This window comes from Typopeltis vanoorti, chromosome 15 (genome assembly GCF_054136105.1).
Source record: "Typopeltis vanoorti isolate ZY-2024b chromosome 15, IOZ_Tvanoo_1.0, whole genome shotgun sequence".
Lineage (NCBI taxonomy): Eukaryota > Metazoa > Arthropoda > Arachnida > Uropygi > Thelyphonidae > Typopeltis > Typopeltis vanoorti.
The window spans coordinates 46,843,608-46,869,030 of record NC_143563.1 but is presented as its reverse complement, the minus strand read 5'-3'; the positions used below and the strand labels follow the sequence as shown (position 1 = coordinate 46,869,030).

General features: G+C 35.1%; 1 protein-coding gene across 1 annotated transcript in view; it reads right to left on the bottom strand.

Annotated features, from left to right (window-relative positions):
• The window catches only part of Prp6 (pre-mRNA processing factor 6), a 251,296-nt gene extending 226,381 nt beyond the window's left edge, over positions 1-24,915 (bottom strand). Inside the window, exons 1-3 of the mRNA XM_090405026.1 lie at positions 24,706-24,915; positions 11,526-11,585; positions 672-771 (exon numbers count right to left, since the gene is read on the bottom strand). Coding sequence (XP_090261152.1) covers positions 672-771; positions 11,526-11,585; positions 24,706-24,803 — 258 coding nt within the window. The 5' untranslated portion in view covers positions 24,804-24,915. The remainder of the gene's footprint in view (positions 1-671; positions 772-11,525; positions 11,586-24,705) is intronic.
• Positions 24,916-25,423: the final 508 nt, after the last annotated feature.

The following is a 25,423-nucleotide window of genomic DNA, read 5'->3' as shown; positions in this document are numbered from 1 at the left end:
CAGGCAAAAATAGCCATAAAAATAACCAATTAAAATATTCCCAATCAACTTTTTGCTGTAACTGACAGTCCTGAAAAACAGCATAAAGAAATGACAATTTTTTCTTCTTTTTTTTGCGTGCTGTTCCCAAATAAGATCAGTAATAACTGTTCACTAATAATTTTGATAAAATGCAATAATGGTCATTTAACCAATGTTTATCTATCCATGATAAAAAGTGTTTATAGGAAAGGTCTATGTCTATAAACACATAAGAACTTCAAATTTTGTGTTGGAAAACAATAGACAAACATTGCAGACAGCTCATAGAAGCTGACTAAGCACATCATTTACTAAGTTTGGTACAAGCAGTATGGAAACTTGCATACCATTTACAAATGCTGAAGAAATTTAAAGGGGAGCTATTAGTTTCAATGGCAAATACTAAACAGAAGATCCAACTTTCAGTTAGTTTACTAGAGCTGTAGCTAAGGCAACCAGACCTCAAGACAGTATATGAGCATTCTTTCTAAATTTCAGAATTCAGATTATGGATATTCACAAACATATCATAAAGTCCGCATGCTCTGCCATTTTGATTAATGCTAATCAAATTTTTATAGTGCCATGATATCAACTTTAAGAAAAATAAAATAAAATTCAGTTAATGGTATACATGATCCATTTTTTACTTCATCATAGTTAGAATCATTCAAGTCTTCATCATCATCTTCTTCTTCCTCTTTTTGTTGCATTTTTTTCCTTTTGCTTGGAGGGGCATGACGATCATCTCTGTTTAATGAAAAATAAAACCATGAAAGTGGCACACTTATTGAAAGTTTGCATATGCAAATTATTCTCAATTTAAAAAAAAGTCAGAATTCTGCCTTTCTGAGTATTACTAATTTACTACACTGTTTCTATTATATATGAAAAAATAACTAGTAAACAATATTTTATAGTATTCTGATAAAGAATTATAAAATAATATTATAATGGATTTATTCCAATGTACACAAAGGAAATGCATAATAGAGTAACTATGTATGGTCTGCTAAGTATAATTGTATCTAGCATAGAATTTCAACTTATACATATAACACTAATGTAAACATGCAATTTTGGGAGGGAACGAGTGAGTGAGTGTGTGTGGAATAAATATTAAAAAAAGCAAGGTATGGAATTTTTTTTTTTGGGGGGGGGATATCAAAAGGAGCATAATCCTTTTTTCTTTTGCATCCATCTGCAAATATAATACATACATACTGGCCTTTATGTTAAAAAACATAACCAGAGTAACAAAACAGATTTATTCCAACATGCATGCATGAGATACATACACATTAAAAACATTATGTGGCTTAATGTACAACTGCCTATGGGTAAGTTTATATCTAAACTTACATGCAGATAAGAAAAATAAAAGAACATTTAATGAATTTCTATGAAAAATAAAATAAATTACTTTTTTGCAAATAGCATGTTTGTCCAGACACCAATATATATACACACACACACACACACACACACACACACACACACACACACACACATATATATATATATATATATATATATATCCTTGAATCTTCCTGGATTCCTTTACTAGAAACTGCACTAATTATATATTAATAAGGAAAATATGGAAAACTTCAGTTTAAATTTAGGCTAAAAAGAAATAAAAGCAAGAGCCCAAGATTTAACATTGATAAATTTAAAGTCACCCATATCCACTAACAATATAAAGCAGAAAAACATGATCAACATTGCGTGAACCAAAAAAATATACCCTAAAAAAACAGAGATGTTGACACTAAAAAGACTGTGATAAATATGATTGGATATAATGACAAGCAAAATAAAATTCGTTATAAAGTTTATAAAATAACATCAGCAGACAATATAAGAATGCAAAAACAGATTGACTAGCACACAACATAAAGTAAAAATATGAAGGAGGGAGGGGAAGAGAGAGATATGGAGAGGGGATTAAACCTTTTGTGATCCCCTAAAAGATAAAGTAAAAAAACCAGAGTTATTAGAATGAAAAAATGATATTTTTAACAATATTTTTTCAAAAATGTTTGAACCTCAAGAGCAGAATGATGCTATTATTAAACAAGGCTGACTAACTGGAAAAATAATTCTGATTCATAAGAAGGAAACAGATTTTTCAGCATGGCTGGTTGAGTGGTTAGTATGTCCACTCTCCAACCAAACAAGCTACTAATGTGAGGCCGCTGCCATGCTTAATGGAGAGCTGATGCAACTTGAAAAACATTCCACATTTGGTCAGCAGAGCAGGATTTCCATATTAATCAGACCCACTAATGAGTTGAGCTTTCATGAGGTGAATTTATATTAAAAAAGAGAAGAATACAAGAATTACTGATCAAGAAATATATTATATATATATTTACAGAACCAAACAATTAGAATATGAACAATCGATAGGAGAAGAATAAGCTTGATTTAGAATAAAACATATCGACTTGACCAGATATCATCCTACAGAAGTGTAGAAACAGTCAGAGAAAAAGATGTTGACTTTAGAGTGCTCTTTGTAGATATAATTTCAAACAAGCATTTGACTCTGTTAATAGAGAAAAATTACTCTCAATCCTTTATAATAAAGATACAGATTTATGAAGTACTTAAAATTTCTGTTAATTGCATGCAGTGGACTCTCACTATAGCAAAACCAATTTGGATCATTTGGATCTTAAGACTCCATCTCCATGGAGTCTTAAGATCCAAACTATCAACACAATATCTATCATACTTTTCCTTGAAACCATTAACAGACAAAGCACGCACAACTGAATGAGGCAACCCATTACATTCATTCACCACTCTGCAAGTGAAAAAATCTAGTCTGATGCCCTTGTAACAACACTCTTACCCAACTTTCTGGGATGACTTGTTCTGCTACCTTGAACCAAGTGCTGAAACATTTCCCGTGCATCAATCCTACAAAATCCTTTAAGTAACTTAAATGTTTCTATCCCTCCTTCTTTTCTGCCTATAAACTAACTTCTGCAATCCACAAACCCTCAATCTATCCTCATAGGGAACATTCCAAAGACTGGATCATCTTGGTCACTTGCATCTGGATCCTCTTGACCACTTCCTCATATCCAAGAAACCCAAGTAACCAGACCTGAACACAGTAATTCAGATGTGGTCATATCAAGGCTTTATAAAGAGAAATGATAACTCCCTTATCTCTGCTTGTTAGTGTAGTCTTCAATAGCCAAGTAATCTTACTATGAGCTATCCTGACTACTTTAGCAATATGCTCTATAAACTTCAGCTATCTACTACCCACAGATCTAGTTACCTCAATATGGTACACAGCTTGTAATTTTTGTATCCCAAATTGCATAACTTTATACTTTTCAACATTAATTGATATCCACTATGTTTTGCCCATGTTATCAGACTATTTAAATCATCCTGTATGCATCTCTACATCATCTTGATTACGTATTGCCCTACTCAACTTTGCATCATCAACAAACAACTGAATATTTCCCTTCAAAGTATTTCCTGTATCATTTATGTACAAATTAAACAGCAGCGCAACTAGTCACCTGCAATCTCCTTGATTCTGCTCCTCCATATACTACTTTTTTAGTATCTATCCATCAGCTACCCTTTTATCCATATCATCAATTTCATATCCATCCCCCATTTGTTGCAGTTTATATAACAGAGTTCTATGTGGTATCCTATCAAACGTCTTTGCAAAATCTAGGAGTATCATCATGTAGCCATTCCCTTTATCCAACTCAGCTGTCACTCTATTATAAAAACTTAGATTTCTTAGGCACGACTCACCCTTAACAAAGCCATACTGTTCCCTCATTGAGTATCATATTCTTATCCAGTCATTACTGGTATTTTTGACCAACTTTTTCAGTTCTTTTACCACCACTTGTGAAATACTGATTGGTCTATAATTTGCTACCACTCACATCCTCCTTTATGCAAAGGAATTATTTTGTCCTCCTTCCACTCTCTTTGGACTTTGCGAGAGCTGAGATTTAAATTAAACAGCCTAATCAAGGGCATTGTCAGTTCCCCTGCACATTCTCTTAAAATGCAAGCTGATATCCTATCTAATCCCACAGCTGTATTTGAATTTAGATTCTGCAATATCCTAAGCACTTCTAATTCATCAACCTCTGTTCTCACATCAAACACCTGTCACCTCTGCCAAAACAACATCTTCATCTGCTTCTGTTACTTCTCAACCATCTGCACTCATTAAAGTTATCTTTCCATAGCTATTCTTCTTCCTACTTGCCACATAACGAAAAACTCTTAGGGATTTCCTTTCACCTCTTTAGCTAATTTCTTCTCATAATCTCATTTTGCCTTCCTTATCATGCTGGTTATCTTTCTCCTTATATATTCTCTACAACATTTTCTTTTTTTGCAGGTTATGCTTAATGATAATACCATCAATACCCTCCTGACCATCCTTCCCTTGCAGATCTTTATGCCATGATACTGCTTCAGCCTCCTGGAATTTCCACGTTTTGCCACTTCCCAAGTTAAGACCCCATGATCACCCGAGGTCTTAACATCTCCAGTCAGAGGCAATGCAGCCACCTTAGTTATGGACAGGTCTTCTGCTATAGCAAGATCCAACAAGCTCATATTCCAAGTCCCCTCCATCACATTCTGCTTCAAGTAATTATCTGAAGTTGAAGTCCCCCATAATATTTACTTGACTTTCACTCAATCACCTCAACAACTGGCTGCAATTTATCTGCTACCATCAGCAGTATCCCCCCCCCCCTTCTGTATCCTTCCAGAAAATACTAAATCCATTACATCCCATCCCTGTAACTATATTATCTGCTGTTAGCCAAGTCTCACTAATGTCTATTAACTTCTGGTGTATTTGGTTAATGCAACTGGTTAGTCCAAAAACTCTTCTCTCTTATTCCTGATGCTTCTAGCATTAGTATATAGAAACTGTAGCATCACCTTTAGCTCACAATCACCTTTACATTCTGAACAGACTACCCAAATCGACGTTATTACATCTTCACCTGGGAGACAAGATTCTGCTTTTTTTTGTTTATTCACACACTCATTATAAAGCACATTCTCTACATCATATTGTTTCTGTCATCCCTATGAGTTTGCTATAGTCAGAACTGATTGTATTATCTGAAGATCAATACAATGGTGCAATATGGCAATATCAATACACAATAATTCAATGCAAAGATAGGAGTGATGCAAGCCTATCCATTCTCATGCCTACTTTTTAACTTCTTTACTGATCTGATTAATCTAACTGAGAAAAACAAAGGAATAATCATAAACAGCAGACATAAAATATAAAATGTTCAGATGACATGAAGCATAATTGCACCGAAAACAATCTCTAGTATCACACAGCAAAATTAAAAAGAAACTAAAAAATGACAGTTAATATCAAAAATAAAATTGAATAAATAATGAAAACAAAAATGACAGAGGAAATAACAATAATTTTAAACAATCAGGTAATAGAACAAGTAAATACTTTTAACTATTTGGATTCAATGGTGACATCAAATGTAAATTTTGAAAATTTGACACAGAAGTTCAATAAGGACTAAAGTACAAAAAATATGTAAAAGTAATAAATTTTCAAACCATATGAAACTAAAGCTCATGATTCAATCTCATTTCCATTATACTTTATGGAGCTGAGCTTTATGGACATCCAAAAAAGTTGCAGAAAGAAAATTCTGGACCTTTGAAATAAAATGTCTGTAAAAGTTCTGTACTGGACAGAATTCAAAACAAGCACACCAATTACATATGAACTTAGGTAGCACTTAATTATGGATAACATAGTTCTGTTCTAGAACTGCTATTGTTTAATTTGTACATTAAAGATATAGGAAAGGATCTGAGTGGAACTGTTCACTTGTTTGCCGACGATGCAAAAATGGGAAAAGCAATAGTTCATACAGATAATGTCAAAATTTTACAGGATGATTTGGATAGATTGGTAGATCTGTATACAGGGGTGCACCACTAGTGTCTGGCGCCTGTGTGCAAAACTTTAGTTGGCACTCCTATACCCAGTAGCACGCCAGTAGTGTCCAACAAATGTGTGCAAAACTTTAGTTGGTGCCCCTACCCCCCCCCTTCAATAAAAAAATTACTTAAAAAAACGTTTTTTTTAAATATTTCCTCCTCTTTGGTGCCTGTATGCATCGCACACATTGCACATATGGCTGGCACGCCTGTCTGTATACCACATTGGCGAAACTGTACTCCGGGAAATTGACGAAGCCAGAGACATGGGAGCCTTGGTTGATAGGGAGTTAGGGAGCACATAGTAAAAGTGACTAAAGCAGCTCATCAAATTACTTGGTTACTGAAGAATACTTTGACAAGCGGAGAAGACTTATCAAAGCTCTTTATTGAACCTTGATAAGACCTTATCTTGATATTTAAGTGCTGGGAGAAACTCATGTTAGAAGCTTAATGGAGTGAACCAGCACTGGAAAAGGATTAAAATATCATTTAATTCTTCCAATATTTTGTCTCAGTCACTGAGACATTGTCAGGAGTACAATATGAGACTTGTAACACACACACACACACACACACACACACACACACACACACACACACACACACACACACAAAGGCAACATAGAACTAAGTGAAACATGTGGATGAAAGACTAAATTCCTAACTACATGGGATGCCCTCTGTCTTATCGTAGTGAAATAAAAGATGTAACAATGTCAGAGTCCTGACAGGTATCAGACTAAAGAAAAGGAAAACTGTTGATAAAAACTAGTGATGATGTAAACTTTTCATGAGGTACTATCATATTAATAAATATCTTGTATACTTTCTGAGGGTATATATCAGGAATCTGATGATGAATACATACCTAAGTGACAAATCAGAAGTTAAAACTGAAACATGTTAAACAAGGTGTAAGGCATGGTACAGTATCTTAGTTGTTGTTTATAATCTATAAAGACCAGTTCATTTGAGGAAAGTAACACACCCCAACACAACATCACCAGAGTTAAAGATCGGTACTATGAACATAAGAAGCCTGAATGGCAAAAAAATGGAGCTAGTGGAGGAATTAGATAAGTACCAGATTGACATAATAGGGGTGACTGAAACAAAAAAGACAAAAACTGGTGAGATCTTTCTGAGCAATAAATACAAAATGTTATATTCAGGCAATGACAATCAAGGAAAAGAAGGAGTAGCCATAGTATTCAACACAAAATACGAGGCTAATCTTCTTGAATGGTAGGCAGTGTCAAGTAGAGTGATTTGGGCAAATATCAGAATGGGGAATTGGACAATGAGACTTATTTGTACCTATTGTCCCACAGAAGGTTCTACTAAGGTAGAAATGGCAGAATTTTTTGAGGCATTATGAAAAAGGAAAAGTTGGTCCTTGTTGATGATCTAAATAACAGCGTAGGAAATGATTGTCAGACATATAAAAATATTTTGGGAAAATTTGGAGAAAACAGGACAATTAATAATAATGGCAAATACCTGTTGGATATCTGCTCAGGACATGGACTGGTTATTACTAACACCATGTTCCAACATAAAAATGTGCACAAATTCACATGGAGAGAAGAGGCTAGGATTAAGAATTTATTACTAGTTATTGTTGATGGTGATTTTTTCTCCGTGGTGCAGGACACCAGAGTGTACAGAGGATTTGAAATTGGAAGTGATCACTATTTAGTGTTGAGCAGGATAAAATTGAATTTCATATTGAAAAGAATAACATGTAAGAGAGTTTTAAAGCAAATAAAAGTTGAGCAGCTCTCAGATGTGAACTTTAGACTAAAATACACAAAGATTATTGAAGGAAAAATGAAAGAGTTTGAGAACAGGAACCAAACCTTGGAGATTCAGTGGCAAGCCTTGAAGAAATCTATGATTGATTCAGCTAGAGAGGCATGTGGTGAAGTTGTCTGCAAGGATAGAAAAATTAGAACTCCATGGTGGACACAGGAAGTAAGATGCAATGAAGGAAAAGAAGAAAGCATATCAAAAGTTCCTGGCAAATAAGTCAGCTTGTGCTCTTAGAGAATACAGAGACAAATGTAAGAAAGCTGAACAGTGTGTAAAACTAGCTAAGCAAAAGTCATGGGAGGACTTTGGTAAGAACATAGAAAATAAATATCAAGAAGGTGGCAAAATATTCTGGAGATTGTTGAAGCAGCTTAAGAATGGAGGAAAGAGTGCTGTAAAAGGAGTTTGAGATGATAAAGGTGACATGAAAATGGGAGAAAAAGATATCCTTGAAGTATGGAGTAATTACTTTGAAAATTTGCTAAATGAAACAAGCAGCGATGACAGGACAGTGATAAAAAATACTGACCGGGCATGCCGTCAGAAATACATATCCATACTTGAAGTAGAAAAAGCCATCAAAGGCTTGAAATGTGGGAGTAGATGATATTCGACCAGAAATGCTGAAGTATAGTGGTATAAAAGTCTTACAGTGGCTGCATTGCATAGTTCAGAATGCCTGGAGAGAGAGGGGCAAATTCCAGATGATTACAGTAGAGCTCTCATAGTACTCATATATAAAAAGGGAAATAAAACTGAATGTGAGAATTATAGAGGTATATCCCTACTGAGTGTTCCAGGTAAGATATATGTAAGTATACTCGAGAAACGGTTGAGAAGAATTGCGGAAGAAAAGCTTGGTGAAGAACAAGATGGATTCAGGTCAAATAGAGGCTGTCAGGATCAGATCTTCACTTTACGACAAATAGTGGAGAAAGCATGGGAATATAACAAAGATCTGTATTTAAGTTTTGTCGATTCGGAAAAGGCATATGACAAGGTACCAAGAGAGAGAGAGAAGCTATTCAATAAGCTACAGTTATATGGTGTCAATGGGGCATTATATCAAGCAATACTTAGTCTTTATTTGAGTTGTAAGTCAGCAGTTAGAATTGAAGGAAGTACAGGAAGATGGTTTAATGTTAAATCTGGTGTGAGACAAGGATGTACATTATCCCTTCTGTTATTCATTATCTATATGGATCACATTATGAAGGAACGTGGTATTAAACATGATATCAAAATTGGAGATGTTAATGTCAGCTCTTTGCTTTATGTGGATGATGTTATACTTCTAAATAAATCCGCTACAAGTCTGCAAGATTCTCTGACTAAATTGAAAAACTGTTGTAATAGATATGGTATGAAGGTCAGCAATAAAAAGACAAAGACAGTGAAAATAGGTAGAATCATTGAAAATGTCAACTGTGTTGTGAATGGAGAACCTGTGGAACAAGTAAAACATTACAGCTACTTAGGCACAATATGTAGTGAAGATGGTAAATTAAATATGGAAATAGACAACAGAATCAACAAAGCTGGTATGGTAGGAAGTCAATTGAATAAATTCATAATGAATAAGAGAGAAATTAGTCGGAACACTAAATTAACTGTATACAAGTTCAATGCATAAGTTCAAACAAGTTTTAACTTATGGATCTGAGAGCTGGGTCAGAAGTAAAACACTTGACCAAAGACTAGAGACCGCAGATATGAGAGCTCTGAGAAAGATTATAGGCATGAACAGATGGCATCAATGGCAATATCATATTAAAAACGAGAATATTAGGAAAGAACTTGACATTGTCGGCATTCAGGAATGCGTTAGCAGAGTTAATCTCAGGTGGTATGGTCACTTAAACAGAATGGGAAAGAAAGATTAGCAAAATAAGTGTTCTCTGCCGAGTTGGCAGGAAAACAACCCAGAGGAATACCAAGATATAGGTGGATTGATACGGTACAAAGTGCCTTAGACGATAGAAATATAAGATCTGGTAATGTTGTAGTCTTGACAAGTAACAGACTGATTTGGAAGAAAATTGTAGATAGGAAGTTAATAATGATGTAAATTTTTCATGTAGTACTATACACCCCTGTACACCCCTTGAGGGTACATGGCAGGAATTTGATGATGATGGTATTAAACCTGATATTCAAATAGGAGTAGGGCTCCAAAAATCCACTTGCCGCAGGCAAATTTTCAGAGACAAGTGAATTTTCAGTCTCATTCTAAATGTACCATTTTCTTAGCATAATTTACACTTTCTTTCTGGTTCATTCTAAAACTCTGTCTCATTCACTGTCAAGTTGTGGCTGCCACTGAATTTATTTACCTTGATGGACCTGTGTTTCATTCAGGATTTCTCCATGAGTGCAGGTCACAAAAATACCTCAAATGATCTCAATCTTCTCTCTTCCATGTTATACCCATAATTTCACTAATGGGTTATACCCATAATTTCACTAATGGGTCTTCCCATCTTGTAGGTAGTCTGCCTGGCCATATCATCTTGTTTTCGTATATACTGCAGTTACCACATCTTTTATACCTGATCTCTCTCTCTCTCTTAGTTCCATATTTCTAACATGTTCCATTTTGTTGATGTTACAAATCCTATGTTTTCGCTGAGTTATCCTAAGAGTCTCTTCTTCTTCATCTTGTTGTGTTCTATGTTTCTGATTTGTACGTGAGTGATGGTAGAATGTCACTATTAAATAGTTTTGCCTTACAGGGCACACATGTGCCACAAGTGTCTAGGTTCACACACCTAGGATCATGTGTCCAAAGTGATCGATACTCAGACTTAGATCTCAGAGGGAGGGTGGATGAGCTGGGAGAAGGTTTTAGGTATTCTGTGTGATACAAAGTGCCTAGCAAGTTAAAAAGTCAGATCTACAAAATGGTAGCAAGACCAGCATTGATGTATAGCAGTGAGATGTGGTCAATGACCATGAGATGAGAGAAGAGAATGGAATGTAGCTGAAATGATGATGCTGAGACTTTCAAGTGGTATAACAAGATTAGATAAGATCAAAATCTCGGTGATCCTGGGGATAATGAAGGTAATCCAAGTATTTGGTAAGATCAGAGAATCAAGGCTGAGGTGGTTTGGTCATGTTATGCATCAAGTGTTGGAGATGAAGCCACCAGGCAAAAGTAAAGAGAGAGATATAAACAATGCTAGTGGACAGCTTGAGAGGGGCATCCAAGACCTTGGACAAGAGGAAAACATGGCCCTAGACATAACTGAATGGAGGAGATTGATCTGCTGCAGTGACACCACTTGAAACCTGGGTTTTCATTGAGGTGAATTAGCTCCTCTTATATGGAGGTGGCTTTTGTTTTTAATAAGCTTGGAAATTTAAGCTTTCCTACCTTGAACATCGAAAGAATAATGAAGCCTTGAGACTATATCATAAGTTGATACAACCGAAAATATCCTTTTTTGGATAATATGCAGAACTTTGCATAAAAATTTCTAAGATAAGATTACTGAGGTATTATTGAAATATCAATGTATTTTGCTCATTACAATATTTAGAATGCAATTTATCTTTTACACGTGCTATCAATGTATGGCAGAAGTCTAAGGCAATCAATCAAAAAGAGAAATTTTTTTTTTTAAAGTAAGCAAAATACAACATATTAATAACAATTTTGTACATAACTTTAAAATACTTACGGAACATCACTTGCATCTCGAGCAGGACCAATATCAGAACGAGTAGTAAATCCTGTTGCACTATAAAAAATAAATAAATATATAAATTCTGATATCTTCTTGACTTTTATGTACATTTATAATCATAATTTTTAATTTTCAACATTGCCATCAATCACAACCAACAATTAAATGAGTTCTAATGAGAATATATCTATTTATATATAGTAATTAAGCAAATAAAAAAGAAAATTAAATATAAATAAGATTGCATAACATAACCCCTCTCCTCTCTTTTTTTAAAGCAAAATACTAGTCTGAACATCTTGAACTGATCTTTTAAAAAAATATATAGTAATGCTATGTAACTTCACACTTTTGCAACTTTCTTTTCCACGTCGCAACAAAGAATCCTATAGTGATGTATTTAAAACTGTTTACTTGGAAATATCTTGCTATAAATAATTTTTCATTCTATACCATTTGGTGTATTGTCTGGTGATTACAGAGAATGTACAAGAAGTTTCAAAAATTTAGCACAAAATATTTGAACCTCAGCAAAATAATGAAGAATGGCAATGAAGCGTATATGAAGATATTTCAGGCATGATGGGCTGAGAGCAAAAAAGGTGCAGATTCTAGATTGGACAAAAGCTTTCTTGAGCTTTTGGGTAAAGTGAATCTGATTTATATAAGCTGTTTAGAGCTATCGACAAAGAAACTAAGGCTATGAGGCTAGTGTATTATATCTGTGGAAACCCTGTTGCCTCCATTCAACTCTAGACCTCCCCCTTGAATATATTGACTACCAAAAATCCATAAGCAGAATGTGCCATCGCATCCCATTGTAGATGGCATTGATTCCCCCACATACAGATTAGTCAAACATTTAGCCAACGTGTTCACACATTATACTGGCAACACATCTTTACACACGAAAAACTGAGTCCACTTTAAAGCCAGTAGAGAAAACCTCTCATTCCAACACACTGACATAATGGTCAGTTTTGATGTCTCCTCCTTATTCACAAATGACCCGCTCAAAGATACCTTAGATCTCATCCAAGCCAAATTTCTTCCCGATATCTCAGCCCTATTTCAGTTCACCATGAACTCAGGCTATTTCGTTTGGCAAGGAAAATTCTACAAACAGATAGAGGGGACAGCCATGGGTTCTCCACTCTCTCCACCCCTGGCCAACTTCTTTATGGTGACCTTTGAAGCCTTAAACTCAGCACCACAAAAACCCACCATTTGGATACGCTATGTGGATGATGTGTTCGATATTTGGCCACATGGCTTAGATACACTCCAGAACTTCTTAACATACTTAAACAATCAAAACCCCAGAATCCAGATCACCTTGGAAAAGGAAAACAATAACAATCGTCTTTTCCTAGATACTCTGATTACATGCCAGCCTGATGGATCCCTGGCTTTCTCTGTTTACAGAAAACCTACACATACAGGTGGATACATTCCCCCAGACCCCTCCCAACAATAGGATTATAAAAACCCTATATAAGAGGGATAAATTAATCTGTTCAGATAACAATGCCCTAACTACTGAACTTAACATATCCTTAACACCTTCTTGGCCAATGGCTACAACCTGCAAAAAATCCAGAAAATATTAAAACCAATTAACTACAACCCCTCTTCCTAACAGAGATTACACTAAATCTATCACCATTCCTTATATCCAGGGTACGTCTGAAAAGCTAACAAAAATCCTAAAAATATATTACCCGACTACTTGTTACAAACCATATAAGAAATTGGCATCCCTCATCCGCTCCTCCAAAGACCAGCCACTTCTCCCAGACCTACCTGGAGTATACCAAGTCCCTTGCAGTTGTAAACTCCTACTACGGCCAACAGGCAGGACAGCTAATATCAGGATATCCGAACACAAAGACTACATCCAGTTTCACCAATACAGCCACTCAGAACTTGCTAACCATGCACTTGATACCCACCACAAAATACGCTGGAAGAAAGCCACTTTACTACACTGCAGCAAGTATAAATATGAGAGAGTATTCCTGGAATCAGCCTCAGCTCTAAAAAACTTCCCAAACCTCACCAAATTTGGGTGCATGAGACTACCCCAAATTTGGGAAGCTTGCATCATAAGAACATCAGTCCAACAGCCAAGACAACCTAATTTAGCCTGCTAAGAAGCACCTTTAGGACTCTAGGACCAACTTCAGCCATTTGCTCATTGTTAGTGCCTGTGTGCACATATCATAGTTTCGTTCCAGAAGATGGCAATGTAACATTGCCGAAATATAGGAAAGTATTGATTAAAGTTTTTTAATTAATATTTTTAGTATACATTGTCATTTTCTGAAAAATTTAAAGTCATGTGTAACCAACGTATAAGTTTATCTACAAGAATTTAAAGTCAGTTGCAATATGAATGGGACAGTCCAAAGCTTAACTTTTCAATGGAAAAGATGAGGGTCAATATTATTCTGCAGTAGAATGGGACTATGCAGAACTCTCATCTGCATCATAAGAACATCAGTGCAACAGTTTCTGAACCACACTGCTGAGTTGGGTTCAATCAAATAGAACCCAACTTTACTAATATAGCCCCAAGATCACCTGATCTTACACAAAGAATTTTTTCTATGAGGGTACATGAAGTATACTGCATTTGTGTTACCACTATCAATGTATTTGGAACAGATGTAGCATTGTATCACTATCACAATACATCTGCTCAAACTAACAAGCAGATACTGCAATATGCATGAAAAGAGATGAAGTATTGTTTTGATGTGTGAATAACCATAGTGTACATATTGAAAGCATGTACGATGTGAGTGTGATCAAAATTTAAACAGTTAACATTTCAATAAAATGCAAAATTTATTAACCCATTGTGACTAATATATTTCAGCATCCATAGATCATCTGTGGGGACACTATGACATTTGTCCATCAGCTTAAAAAGGCCTCAGTTCAAATTCTCTTGATGAAGAGTAGAACCTTAATAGGATTTTCAACTGAGGATGAGTTAGCTAATCTCATATGGTTTTCCTTTATGCATAACATGCAAACTGCCCAGAAAATGCATGCAATTAAGAGATAAACTGTTTATTCATTAATTAATATACTTATTACATGATGATTACATAGACTTTCAATCAGTAAAAATAAATTATAAAGAGAAATATATTGGGTTTATTTGAATGTAAAATATGAAAATGAAAACTGACTAGTTTCACCACAGATACTTTTGGCTTCTTCTGAGTTAGGATGAAAAAAATACAATATAATAAAGGCTAACATGAACTATAACATTTCTAAAATAGAGAATACATAGGAACCATTACAATATAAGTTGAAATATAATAAATTTAGTTTAATCCTTTATCCAAGAGTGAACAAACAAAGTTTACACCTGAAAGTATCTTCAGGACTGGGGTAAGGTGGTACAACACCAGGCAACTCATTGCAAAGGTGGAGCAAGCTAACAACACTCCTGTCTCAGTATCTCCTATAATGCAAAACACATCTCCTTGCAGATATGTCTAATGTTATGCATTAAGGGAAGGGCCACAACCCAGACTAGTTTCGACCTTTATTGAGGTCTCTTCAGTGGGAGCAAGGCCCAAGTGGAGATACCAGGCAGAAGCATTAGCAGGTCATCTCTACCTATAGGAGTTGCCAAATGGTGTGCCACTCTTTTTTAATAAATTACTCTGGATTTAGAGAAAGATGTTGAAAGTTTATTTTTCACTTGGTTAGAGTATAATAAATGTAGTTTAATCCTTTATCCAAGTGTGAGCAAACAAAGTTTGCGCCTGAAAGTATCTTCAGGACTGGGGTAAGGTGGTGGCTCCCACTGAAGAGACCTCAATAAAGGTCGAAACTAGTCTGGGTAGTGGCCCGTCCCTTAATGCATAACATTAGACATATCCGCAAGGAGATGTGTTTTGCATTATAGGAGATACTGAGACAGGAGTGTTGGTATCTTGCTCCACCTTTGCAACGAGTTTCCCTGGTGTTGTACCACCTTACCTCAGTCCTGAAGATACTTTCAGGCGCAAACTTTGTTTGCTCACACTTGGATAAAGGATTAAACTAAATTTATTATACTCTAACCAAGTGAAAAATAAACTTTCAACATAAGTTGAAATAGAGACCACATGGAGTGTGGAAGCTGGCATGGGTTAGCTATTGCTCAGTAATGCATGCAAAATATTTTCATTGAAAAGTCTGACATGTGGAAACAACTAATAAGTAATTTCCAAATATCACACAGAATCAATCTTTGATTCCTATTGAGTGTGCCTTGTGAATGAATGACCATGGTAGATCTCTTATGTTGTGAGCAGTGAAGTTGTAAAGCATAGCACTCTTATCCCATTCAGTGTTATGATGTGTTTAGGAGAAATGAAAAGCTAAGCCTGAGCTGTCTTATCTGTAGTTATTAATGTCTATTATGTTATTTCAATCTAATTTCCACACTTCCAGATATCTGCCCTATCTAAGAAAGACTGCAAGAACATGAAATATTATAAGCCTCAGAATGTTTGTAGAAAGGGTTGTGGTTTTTGGGTGAATGCTCTAAAACCTTGTGTAGTTAAAATGGGCTTGAAGACCACTCTGATGTAATGAGATTTGAGGAGACTAGTGATCTTGAGCAAAAGTTTACCAACGTAAAGAATGGAAACAGAAATTATGTAATCAAAACAGTAATTTTGATTTTCTTAGAATATCCAATGCATACAAGCATTCTTCTTTCAGTTTTTCTTCATCTCTTGAGATAGAGACCACCCCCCCCCCTTTTTTTTTTTTTTATCAGACTTGCAAAGGGAAGCCCTCTGTCTCCTCCATATGCAATTTATTCATGGAAAACTTGAAAAAGCATTCACTCACATCTACATACAAGAAATCTTCAATTCGGTGGAGATATGTAGATGATGTCTTCATCTGGAAATACATTGCTGCTGAGTTCTGTGATTTTCTTTCATCTATCAACTCCTTCCACAAAAAATGAAATTCATTTTGGAACTGGAAATGAAGGAAAACTACTTTTGCTAGATGTTTTAATTTCTAAATTTATATATATAAGTCCTCGCATCACTATCCTGCACAGAAAGTGGGTATCATCTCAACCCTAGCACATCGTGCCAGATCTGTACTGTCAGATGATGAAGATCTAAAAAATGAACTACAACATCTACAAAGAACCTTCACAAGTAATGGCTACTCGTCAAAAACTATTAATAAGCATCTATACCGATGCCATCAAAACAAATCAGAAACACAAGACAATCCCAAAGGTTATATCTCCTTACCATATATCAGCTCGCTCTCCATGAAACTAAGAAGAATTTTACGAAAGTTCAACTTAAAAACCTATTTCTCTACTCTTCCTAAACTAAGGTCGATTTTAATACAAACAACCTCACAACCATCTACAATTCCCAGGAGTGTACAAAATTACGTGACTGCGGGAAGCAATACTATAGCCAAACTGAAAAATCCATACACCTACGTCTGGAAGAACACCAGAGGGACATTGCCTACAAAAGAACTAGAGCAAGTGCCTTGTCAAGCCATGTATTGTTTTCAGTAAACACAAATGACAACAACCTCAAACCTTCATATATGCCATGACGAGATGGAGCGCCACATAGTCGAGTCTAAGGAAATTGTTATGGACCCTCATCACATAAATAATAACCTTAGCTATAATCTACCGGACTCTTTCAGCTCTGCTATCCAATATTGGCACACTCGTGAAATCAGACACACACAGCTGCTTAACAATAGAACTTCAACACGGACTGTAGATACAGTTCAAAACTAATTGAATTTTATTATAGTCGTTTGTATAGTGATACGTTTCTTATAGTGTTTATTTGCTTTCGATGTGCCCACACATGAAGAAGTTGGACAATCCGATGAAACATGTTGCGTTTTGAATAAATTTAATTGTTATTCTAGTCTCGGTTATAGTCGGTATATATAAATATGACTATCTGTTATATTAACTGAGAATTGGAATATGTTCATATTTTTATATACTGACTTAGATCCGACAGTTAGAACAAACAATTAAATTTATTCACAATGCAACATGCTTCGTCGGAAGGCAGACTTCTTCAGGCGTTAAGAAACACAAAAAGCAATTAAAAAACACTATAAAGAAACATTGTGTCACTGAAATTTGACTATTATAAACTTCAGTTATTATAAACTTTGAACTGGAGCTACAGTCCGTGTTAAAGTTCTATTGTTAGGCATCTGTGCGCGTGTGACTTCACGAATGCGCCAATATCTAATAGCAGAGTTGAATGAGCCCGGTAAATTGTAACTAAGGTTACTGTTTATATGATGAGGGTCCATAGCAATTTCCTTAGACTCGACTATACGCCGTTCTATCTCATCATGGCATATATGAAGGTTGTTGTCAAGTTTATCTCATGTTGGCGGCCTTCATTATTTGTGTTTACTGAAAACAGGACATGGCACTTACTCTAGTTCTTTTGTAGGCAATGTCTTTCTGGTGTTCTTCGAGACGTAGGAGGATGGATTTCTCAGTCTGGCCATAGTATGGCTTACCACAGTCGCACATAATTTTGTACACTCCTGGGAACTGTAGATGGTTGTGAGCTGGTTTGTGACTTATAATTGATCTTAATTTGGAAGAGCAGAGAAGCACGTTTTTATGTTAAACTTTCTTAAAATTCTTCGAAGTTTCTTGGAGAGCGAGCTGATGTATGGTAAGGAGATATAACCTTTGGGGTTGTCCTGTTTTCATTTTCCTGTGATCCATTTTCAACCATTGAGGTTGAAGAAAATGGATCTCTTCCTTTTCTGGACGTAAAACTTACCAAGACATCTGACTCCATAAAAATCTCCACCTTTAGAAAATCTACACACATGGAGAGATACCTGCATGCATCTTCACATCACTATCCAGCACAGAAAGTGGGTATCATCTCAACTCTAGCACATCGTGTCAGATCTGTACTGTCAGTTGATGAAGAGCTAAAAAATGAACTACAACATCTAAAAAGAACCTTCACGAATAATGGCGACTCTTCAAAAACTATTAACAAGCATCTATACTGCCACCATCAAAACAACTCAGAAACACAGGACAACCCAAAAGGTTATATCTCCTTACCATGCATCAGCTAGCTCTCCAAGAAAGTACGAAAAATTTTAAGAAAGTTTAACATAAAAATGTGCTTCTCTACTCTTCCTAAATTAAGATCAATTATAAACAAGCACAAACCAACTCACAACCATCCACAGTTCCTAGGAGTGTACAAAATTACATGCGACTGTGGTAAGCCATACTATGGCCAGACTGAGAAATCCATCCTCCTACGTCTCGAAGAAAACCAGAGAGACATTGCCTACAAAAGAACTAGAGCAAGTGCCCTGTCAAGCCATGTCCAGTAAACACAAATAATGAAGGCCACAACATGAGATAAACTGGACAACAACTTCAAACCTTCATATATGCCACATAGTCGAGTCTAAGGAAACTGTTATGGACCCTCATCATAGTAACCTTAGTTACAATTTACCGGGCTCATTCAACTCTGCTATTAGATATTGGTGCACTCGTGAAGTCACACGCGCACAGATGCCTAACAATAGAACTTTAACACAAACTGTAGCTCCAGTTCAAAGTTTATAATAACTGAAGTTTATAATAGTCGAATTTCAGTGACACAATGTTTCTTTATAGTGTTTTTTAATTGCTTTCTGTGTTTCTTAATGCCTGAAGAAGTCAGCCTTCCGACGAAACATATTGCGTTGTGAATGAATTTAATTGTTTGTTCTAACTAAGTCAGTATATAAAAATATGAATATATATATATATATTGCTATATTTTGTTATAACATTATATATATATATAGGTTGCTACCTACACTCATCCTCACTCTGCACCATATATCACAAATCTAGGTATTATAGTATATCCAAAAGAGGCAATCTTTATAAAAAGAGATGAAGAAAAACTGAAAGAAGAATTACAGTCTGTACTCCAACTACTTGTGTGCAATGGATATTCTAACATCATACAAAAATTATTCTCTACTCCTGCTCCCCAACAAAATACTGACATTCATTACAGAACTGTTTCAATCCCTCATACTGGTAGACTTTCACTCATGATCGCTAGTCTCTTCAAATCCACGACATAAAAGCAGTCTTGAAGACCATTTTAACTCCAATGTGTACTTTGTTTGTCTAAAGACCAGAAACTTTCTACAAACATCCCCAGGTTTATAATATTCCATGTTCTTGGGAGCCTCTATTACATAGGGCAGACATTTAGAAGTTTGGAAATTAGACAGAAAGAACATATTGGAGATATTCATAATGACAGAGAACAAATTGGGTGTAGCTTTTCATTTCTTCCACAAAATAGCAGTGAATGTGATAATAGCTCCATGCTTTACACAGAGGAAAAATTCACTGCTCACAACATAAAGAAAATCTACCACAGTTATTCATTACATCTTTTGTATGTCAGACTTTAACTTTTCAATGACTATCTTGCACACATTATGGAACAATAGCTAATCAGTGTCAGCTCCCATGCTCCACATGGTTTCTGTTTTAACTTATATTGTAATGGTTCCAACATGATCTGTATTTTAGAAATGTTAGAGTTCATGTTAGTATTTTTGTGCATCCTAACCCAGAAGTAGAAGCCACAAGTATCTGTGGCAAAAGTAGTCAAGTTTTCATTTTTATATTTTAATGCCAAATAAACAATGCATTTCTCATTATAATAATTATTACATTTTAAATATCTTTCTTGTTGTGAATTCATTTGGTTATAAAAAATGAGTTGCATATACAAAGAAGGAAGTCTGTTTTTATGAGTGTTTCACATGCATGGCCAATAATAATAACATTACACACCGAAATATTTTTCAACTTTATCGAGTACTTTTCTTATAATGTGCACCTTTTTCATTATGTAAATAATACATTGTCAACATATATATATATGATTTGTCACAAACTGCTATATGTTGAGGACATTAAAGTAAAGATGAAGTAATTCAGATTTGCTAATTTCCTGGTCTGATTGACTGCGTGGTTAGCATATCTGCTCTCCAAACAACAGGTTGTGGATTCGAATTTCACCACAGGCATGGATGTTTATGATCATCTTTAGGTGAGAGTTAATTTCAATGTCCAGTGCAAGACAACTGCTCTGATTATTGGAAGTCTGACATGGTTTGAAAAGTTCAATGTTTGATCTCTAGAGCAGGGTTTCCAGACTATGTAAAAATAAATAAATAAATATATATAGATATAGATTTGTATATAGATAGATATATATAGTCCATCCACCACATGAATGTAATACAGGTTACATATAAACCTTTCATGGGTGGAAGCCACATAAAAAATTAAATATAATAATAATAATTAATAATAATGTGAACTTAATCATGTGGTACTGTCATAGTAGCTTCAGCAACCCTTGAGGATGCATATCAAGAAACTGATGATATAAAATATAGTATATCTATTTTTGACTATTTTAGAGTTAAGGGAATAAAATTTGACCAAAAGCAATAGTTATGAATGGTATTAAGTTTCACTCCCCTTCCTCTGGCCACCATGAGCAAGTCAGTGGGAGTGTTTCCAAGTGACATTTTTTCTTCCCTTTTTTCAATTCATCATCATAATGCTAACTATGGATATAGACCATAATATTGGTCTGTTCCAGGTTCATTATCCTTCTAATATCCTCTTTTGAGGTCTACCTAGCCTTCTCTTTCCAACTGGTTTATATTTTATTAATTGTTTAGGATATCGAGTGTTGTCCATTCAGTATACATATTCTATCCAATTTTGTTTGTAATTCTTTGGTTTTTCTTCTATTGATTTTTAGTTCTTTTAAAATATCTTCATCCTTTTTTTTTTTTTTTTTTTTTTTGTCTAATAATGTGTATTTTGTAGTTATTCTCATGAATCTCATTTCCCTTGTTTATCTTGTTTGTTTATTGCCCAAATTTCACTGCCATATAATAATTTTGATACTACTAGATATTAGAATTTAGGTTTTAGGTACTGGATAGGGAGTTAAAGTTTAGAGGGCACATAGCAAAAGTGGATAAAGTAGCTCATCAGATGACTTGTTACCAAAGAGTACTATTTTTTTACTATTCCTCTTTATCAAGCCTTGATAAGACCCCATCTTGACTAATGCATGTAGATCTGGTCACCTGGGTTTCTTGGTGATGAGGAAGAGGTAGAGAGGATCCAGAAGTGAGTGAATGACCAAGATGGTAGCAGGCCTATGGAATGAACCTTACAAGAACAGGTTGAAGATTTGTGGGTTACAGAAACTGGTTGACAGGCGAAAAAGGGGATAATATGACCGAGACATACAAATTACTGAAAGGTTTTTACAAGATTAATTCGGAAGAAATTTTTCAGAACAGGTCTGGTGGTGGGAGAACTAGGGACCATCCTTGGAAACTGGATGCTAGAGCTAGGATGTTAGAGCAAGGATGTTAGAACTAGGTTTTTTTTGCTTAAAGAGTGGTGAATGAATTAAAAAAAAAAGTATGATGGATACTGCAAAAATGTTGAATAGTGATTTGCTTGATGCTTACGGTCTCCCTCAATGAGTCTAAGGACTGCATGGAGTAGCCCGTAATAATAATATGATATTTCAGATAATATATGCACGTAAACACAAGAAAGATATTTAATTAACCAAATATTTCGGTCTGGAAATAGCAGACCATCTTCAGTGGCACTACAAGAACATTTTTAAAAAAAAAATACAAGGTGGAATACTAACAATAGATCATTTAAAAATAGAACAAGCGTGGCGTTATATCACTAAGTATTAAAGGGAATATTTTTAAGCAGAGACATGATTGAAATAAAGATATTAATTAATAATATTAAATAACATAAAATTAATATGAATTAATGAGTTGTCCTGATTACACTTTCCCAGATTTTTGATATAGATATACAGTCATTCCAATTCAGGCTAGGACGATGATGCAAGGCCTCTACACTTTCTTTGAATAAACGTTCAAATTTATAACGGGATCTATGTAAGAGGCAATTTTTGACCAAAGGATGTTGTGGTTAGTTTCAATCCCGTGCTGAGCCAATTCAGATGTTTCAGGTTTGTTGTGGAGGATTTGTTGAAGGATTGATGTTCTTGGATTCTTTTTTCAAGAGAACGTACAGTTTGTCCAAAATAGGAGAGATCACAGTTGCAGGGAATTTGATAAACTCCAGGAAGAGATAAAGTTGAGCGTTTGTCTTTAAGAGAAGGAAAATGGGAAGATAATTTGTTAATAGGTGAATACGTAGCTGTTAACTCATATTTCTTCAGAATTTTTGCGATCTGAAATCCAGGAGATGTAAGGAATTGGAACTCGACGTATTGAATCTTCATTGTTTTGTGGTGGATTATAAGAATCGAGAAGATGTTGAGTACTCTTTTCGGAAAAGCCATTGAGTTTCATGTGTTGTTGGATAGTAGAAAGTTCTTTCTGTAGAAAATTAGAAGTAGAACAATTAGTTTTGGCTCTTCTGATAAGACATTTTACGATTTCTGTTTTCTGACAAGGATGATGGGCTGATTCTTTAAGAATAGAACGACCTGTCAACGTTGGTTTCCTGTAAACTGTAGTTGTAAGAGTATTTGGAGGTGACCAGATGAGGAGGACGTCTAAAAAAGATAACTAGTTGTTTTCTTCCATTTTCATAATAAACTTTATATGATGATGTAAGGAATTGATACTGTTTAAAAAAGAGGGTAAGGAGTCTTTGTTGTGCAGCCATACAGTCAAGATGTCATCTATATATCTTACCCAAAAGGATGGTTGAGGGAAAATAGATGAGAAGAGGACTTTTTCTAGATGTTCTAAATAAAAGTTGGCTAAAGCAGGAGAGAGAGAGAGGACTTCCCATGGCTGTTCCTTCTACTTGGCTATAAAATTTGTTTTGACATAAGAAATATCCAGAGTGTATTACAAAATCAAATAGTTTTATAATGTCTTCTGAAAAGATGTCAGCAAGTAATTTTAAAGTTCCATTGAGAGGTACATTTGTATATAAAGATTCTATATCAAAGCTCACCATAAGATCTGTACGTTGCAATGAGACATTTTTTAATTTTTTTAAGAAATCTGAGGAGTTTTTTTAGAAAGGAACTAGAGTTGCCTATGTGAAATTTCAACAATTTAGCTAGATATTTGGCTATACGGTAAGTAGGAGAATCAATACAATCTACTATTGGACGAAGAGGAAAGTCAATCTTATGTATTTTAGGAAGACCATAAAATCTAGGAGGTCTTGCAAAATGAGTTTTAAGTCTTTCAATTGTGTCTCTATATAAACTGATGACTTCATCTAAAAGAGAATTTAATTTATTTAGTTGTCTGTTGGTTGGATTATAATCAAGTTCTTGATATGTGGAGCGATCTCGAAGTAAAAGAGAACGTTTTCTTCTGTAATTTGCTGAGTCCATAACTACTGTTGCTTTCCCCTTGTCAGCTTTGGTGATAATGAGGTGATTGTTTTTTCTCAAGGACTGTAAAGATTTCATTTCAGAAAGAGATATGTTGGAAGAAGGAAGTTTGGCCTTAAGTAGAGAAGAAGCGACTTCTATGGTCTGCTATTTCCAGACCGAAATATTTGGTTAATTAAATATCTTTCTTGTGTTTACATGCATATATTATTCAATCTTTATATCACAAGTATCCTTAAAACATCAATATGATATTAAACCATTTTTTTCAATTGTGAATCTCCAATTGGCTGTAGTGGTGGTCTGATATCCGGCGATGAAATTCTTCCATGCCCATAGTGGGATGCGAACCCACAGCCTATTGGTCAGAACGCAGAAGCGCTATCCCATAACTACCCCACCAGCTAACAAGGGCAGCGTGGATGGTCAAAATGACATAAGTCGAACAAAACTGTCCTCTTAAATTGACTAGATTATTGCTTTTGCTCACGGTGTGCATCTTAAGGCAACTTTTATACACTTCACATACGCCACTATAACACTATACAAAAATCATTTTTAGTGACGTATGTGAAGTATATAAAAGTAGTATGTTATACTGCCAAACAAAATGACAGGAAAGCAGCAAGGAGCGCAACACAGCACACATCACTGAAAAACGGAATAAAAGACAAATTCTCTTGTGTACATACCCCCTTCCAACACCAGCAACATAACCCAGTGGGGCTGGAACTCCAATGAAATGCTTCTTTTTTCTACTCACAAGGGCATTGGGTGCGACAGTTGCCATAGCTACTGACTTTAGCACAGGAATTAATAATCAACAGAAATAAATATACACCGAGAACTAACACTTATATTTACTATAAGATTGGTAAACGTCTCTATTCACAACTCAAACATTGCTTTTGCACACATAGCATACTTGTGCCATCTAACGATGAAAACATCAACCAAGTTAAATTAAAATACAAAACTTTATTTTAGCCCAAAAATGAATCAATCTTCATTTATATCCGTTACTTTCTCCCTTCGATGCCAAACTTATATCTACTGAATATCATTAAAAAAAATGCCCAATTGTATTTTGTTATCACCTGACTTTTAATCACTTAAGCGTTTAAATATATATATATATATATAGACTGGTAACAGTCGACCTTCATCATGCTACCTATAGAAGCAAATGCGAAAATTTGTAATGATTATAGAATGATCAGGCAAATGAATGTTCTCAAAATGTTTCTGAAAATAATTCAAAAAAGAATATACACAAAATGTGAAGAAACCATCAGTGATACCCAGTTCGGCTTTTGAAACGGTTTGAAAACGAGAGAGGCTCTTTTTTGTTCTCAAATCTTATTCCAAAAATGTAGTGACTGAAACAAGGAAGGATTTATTTGCTTCATC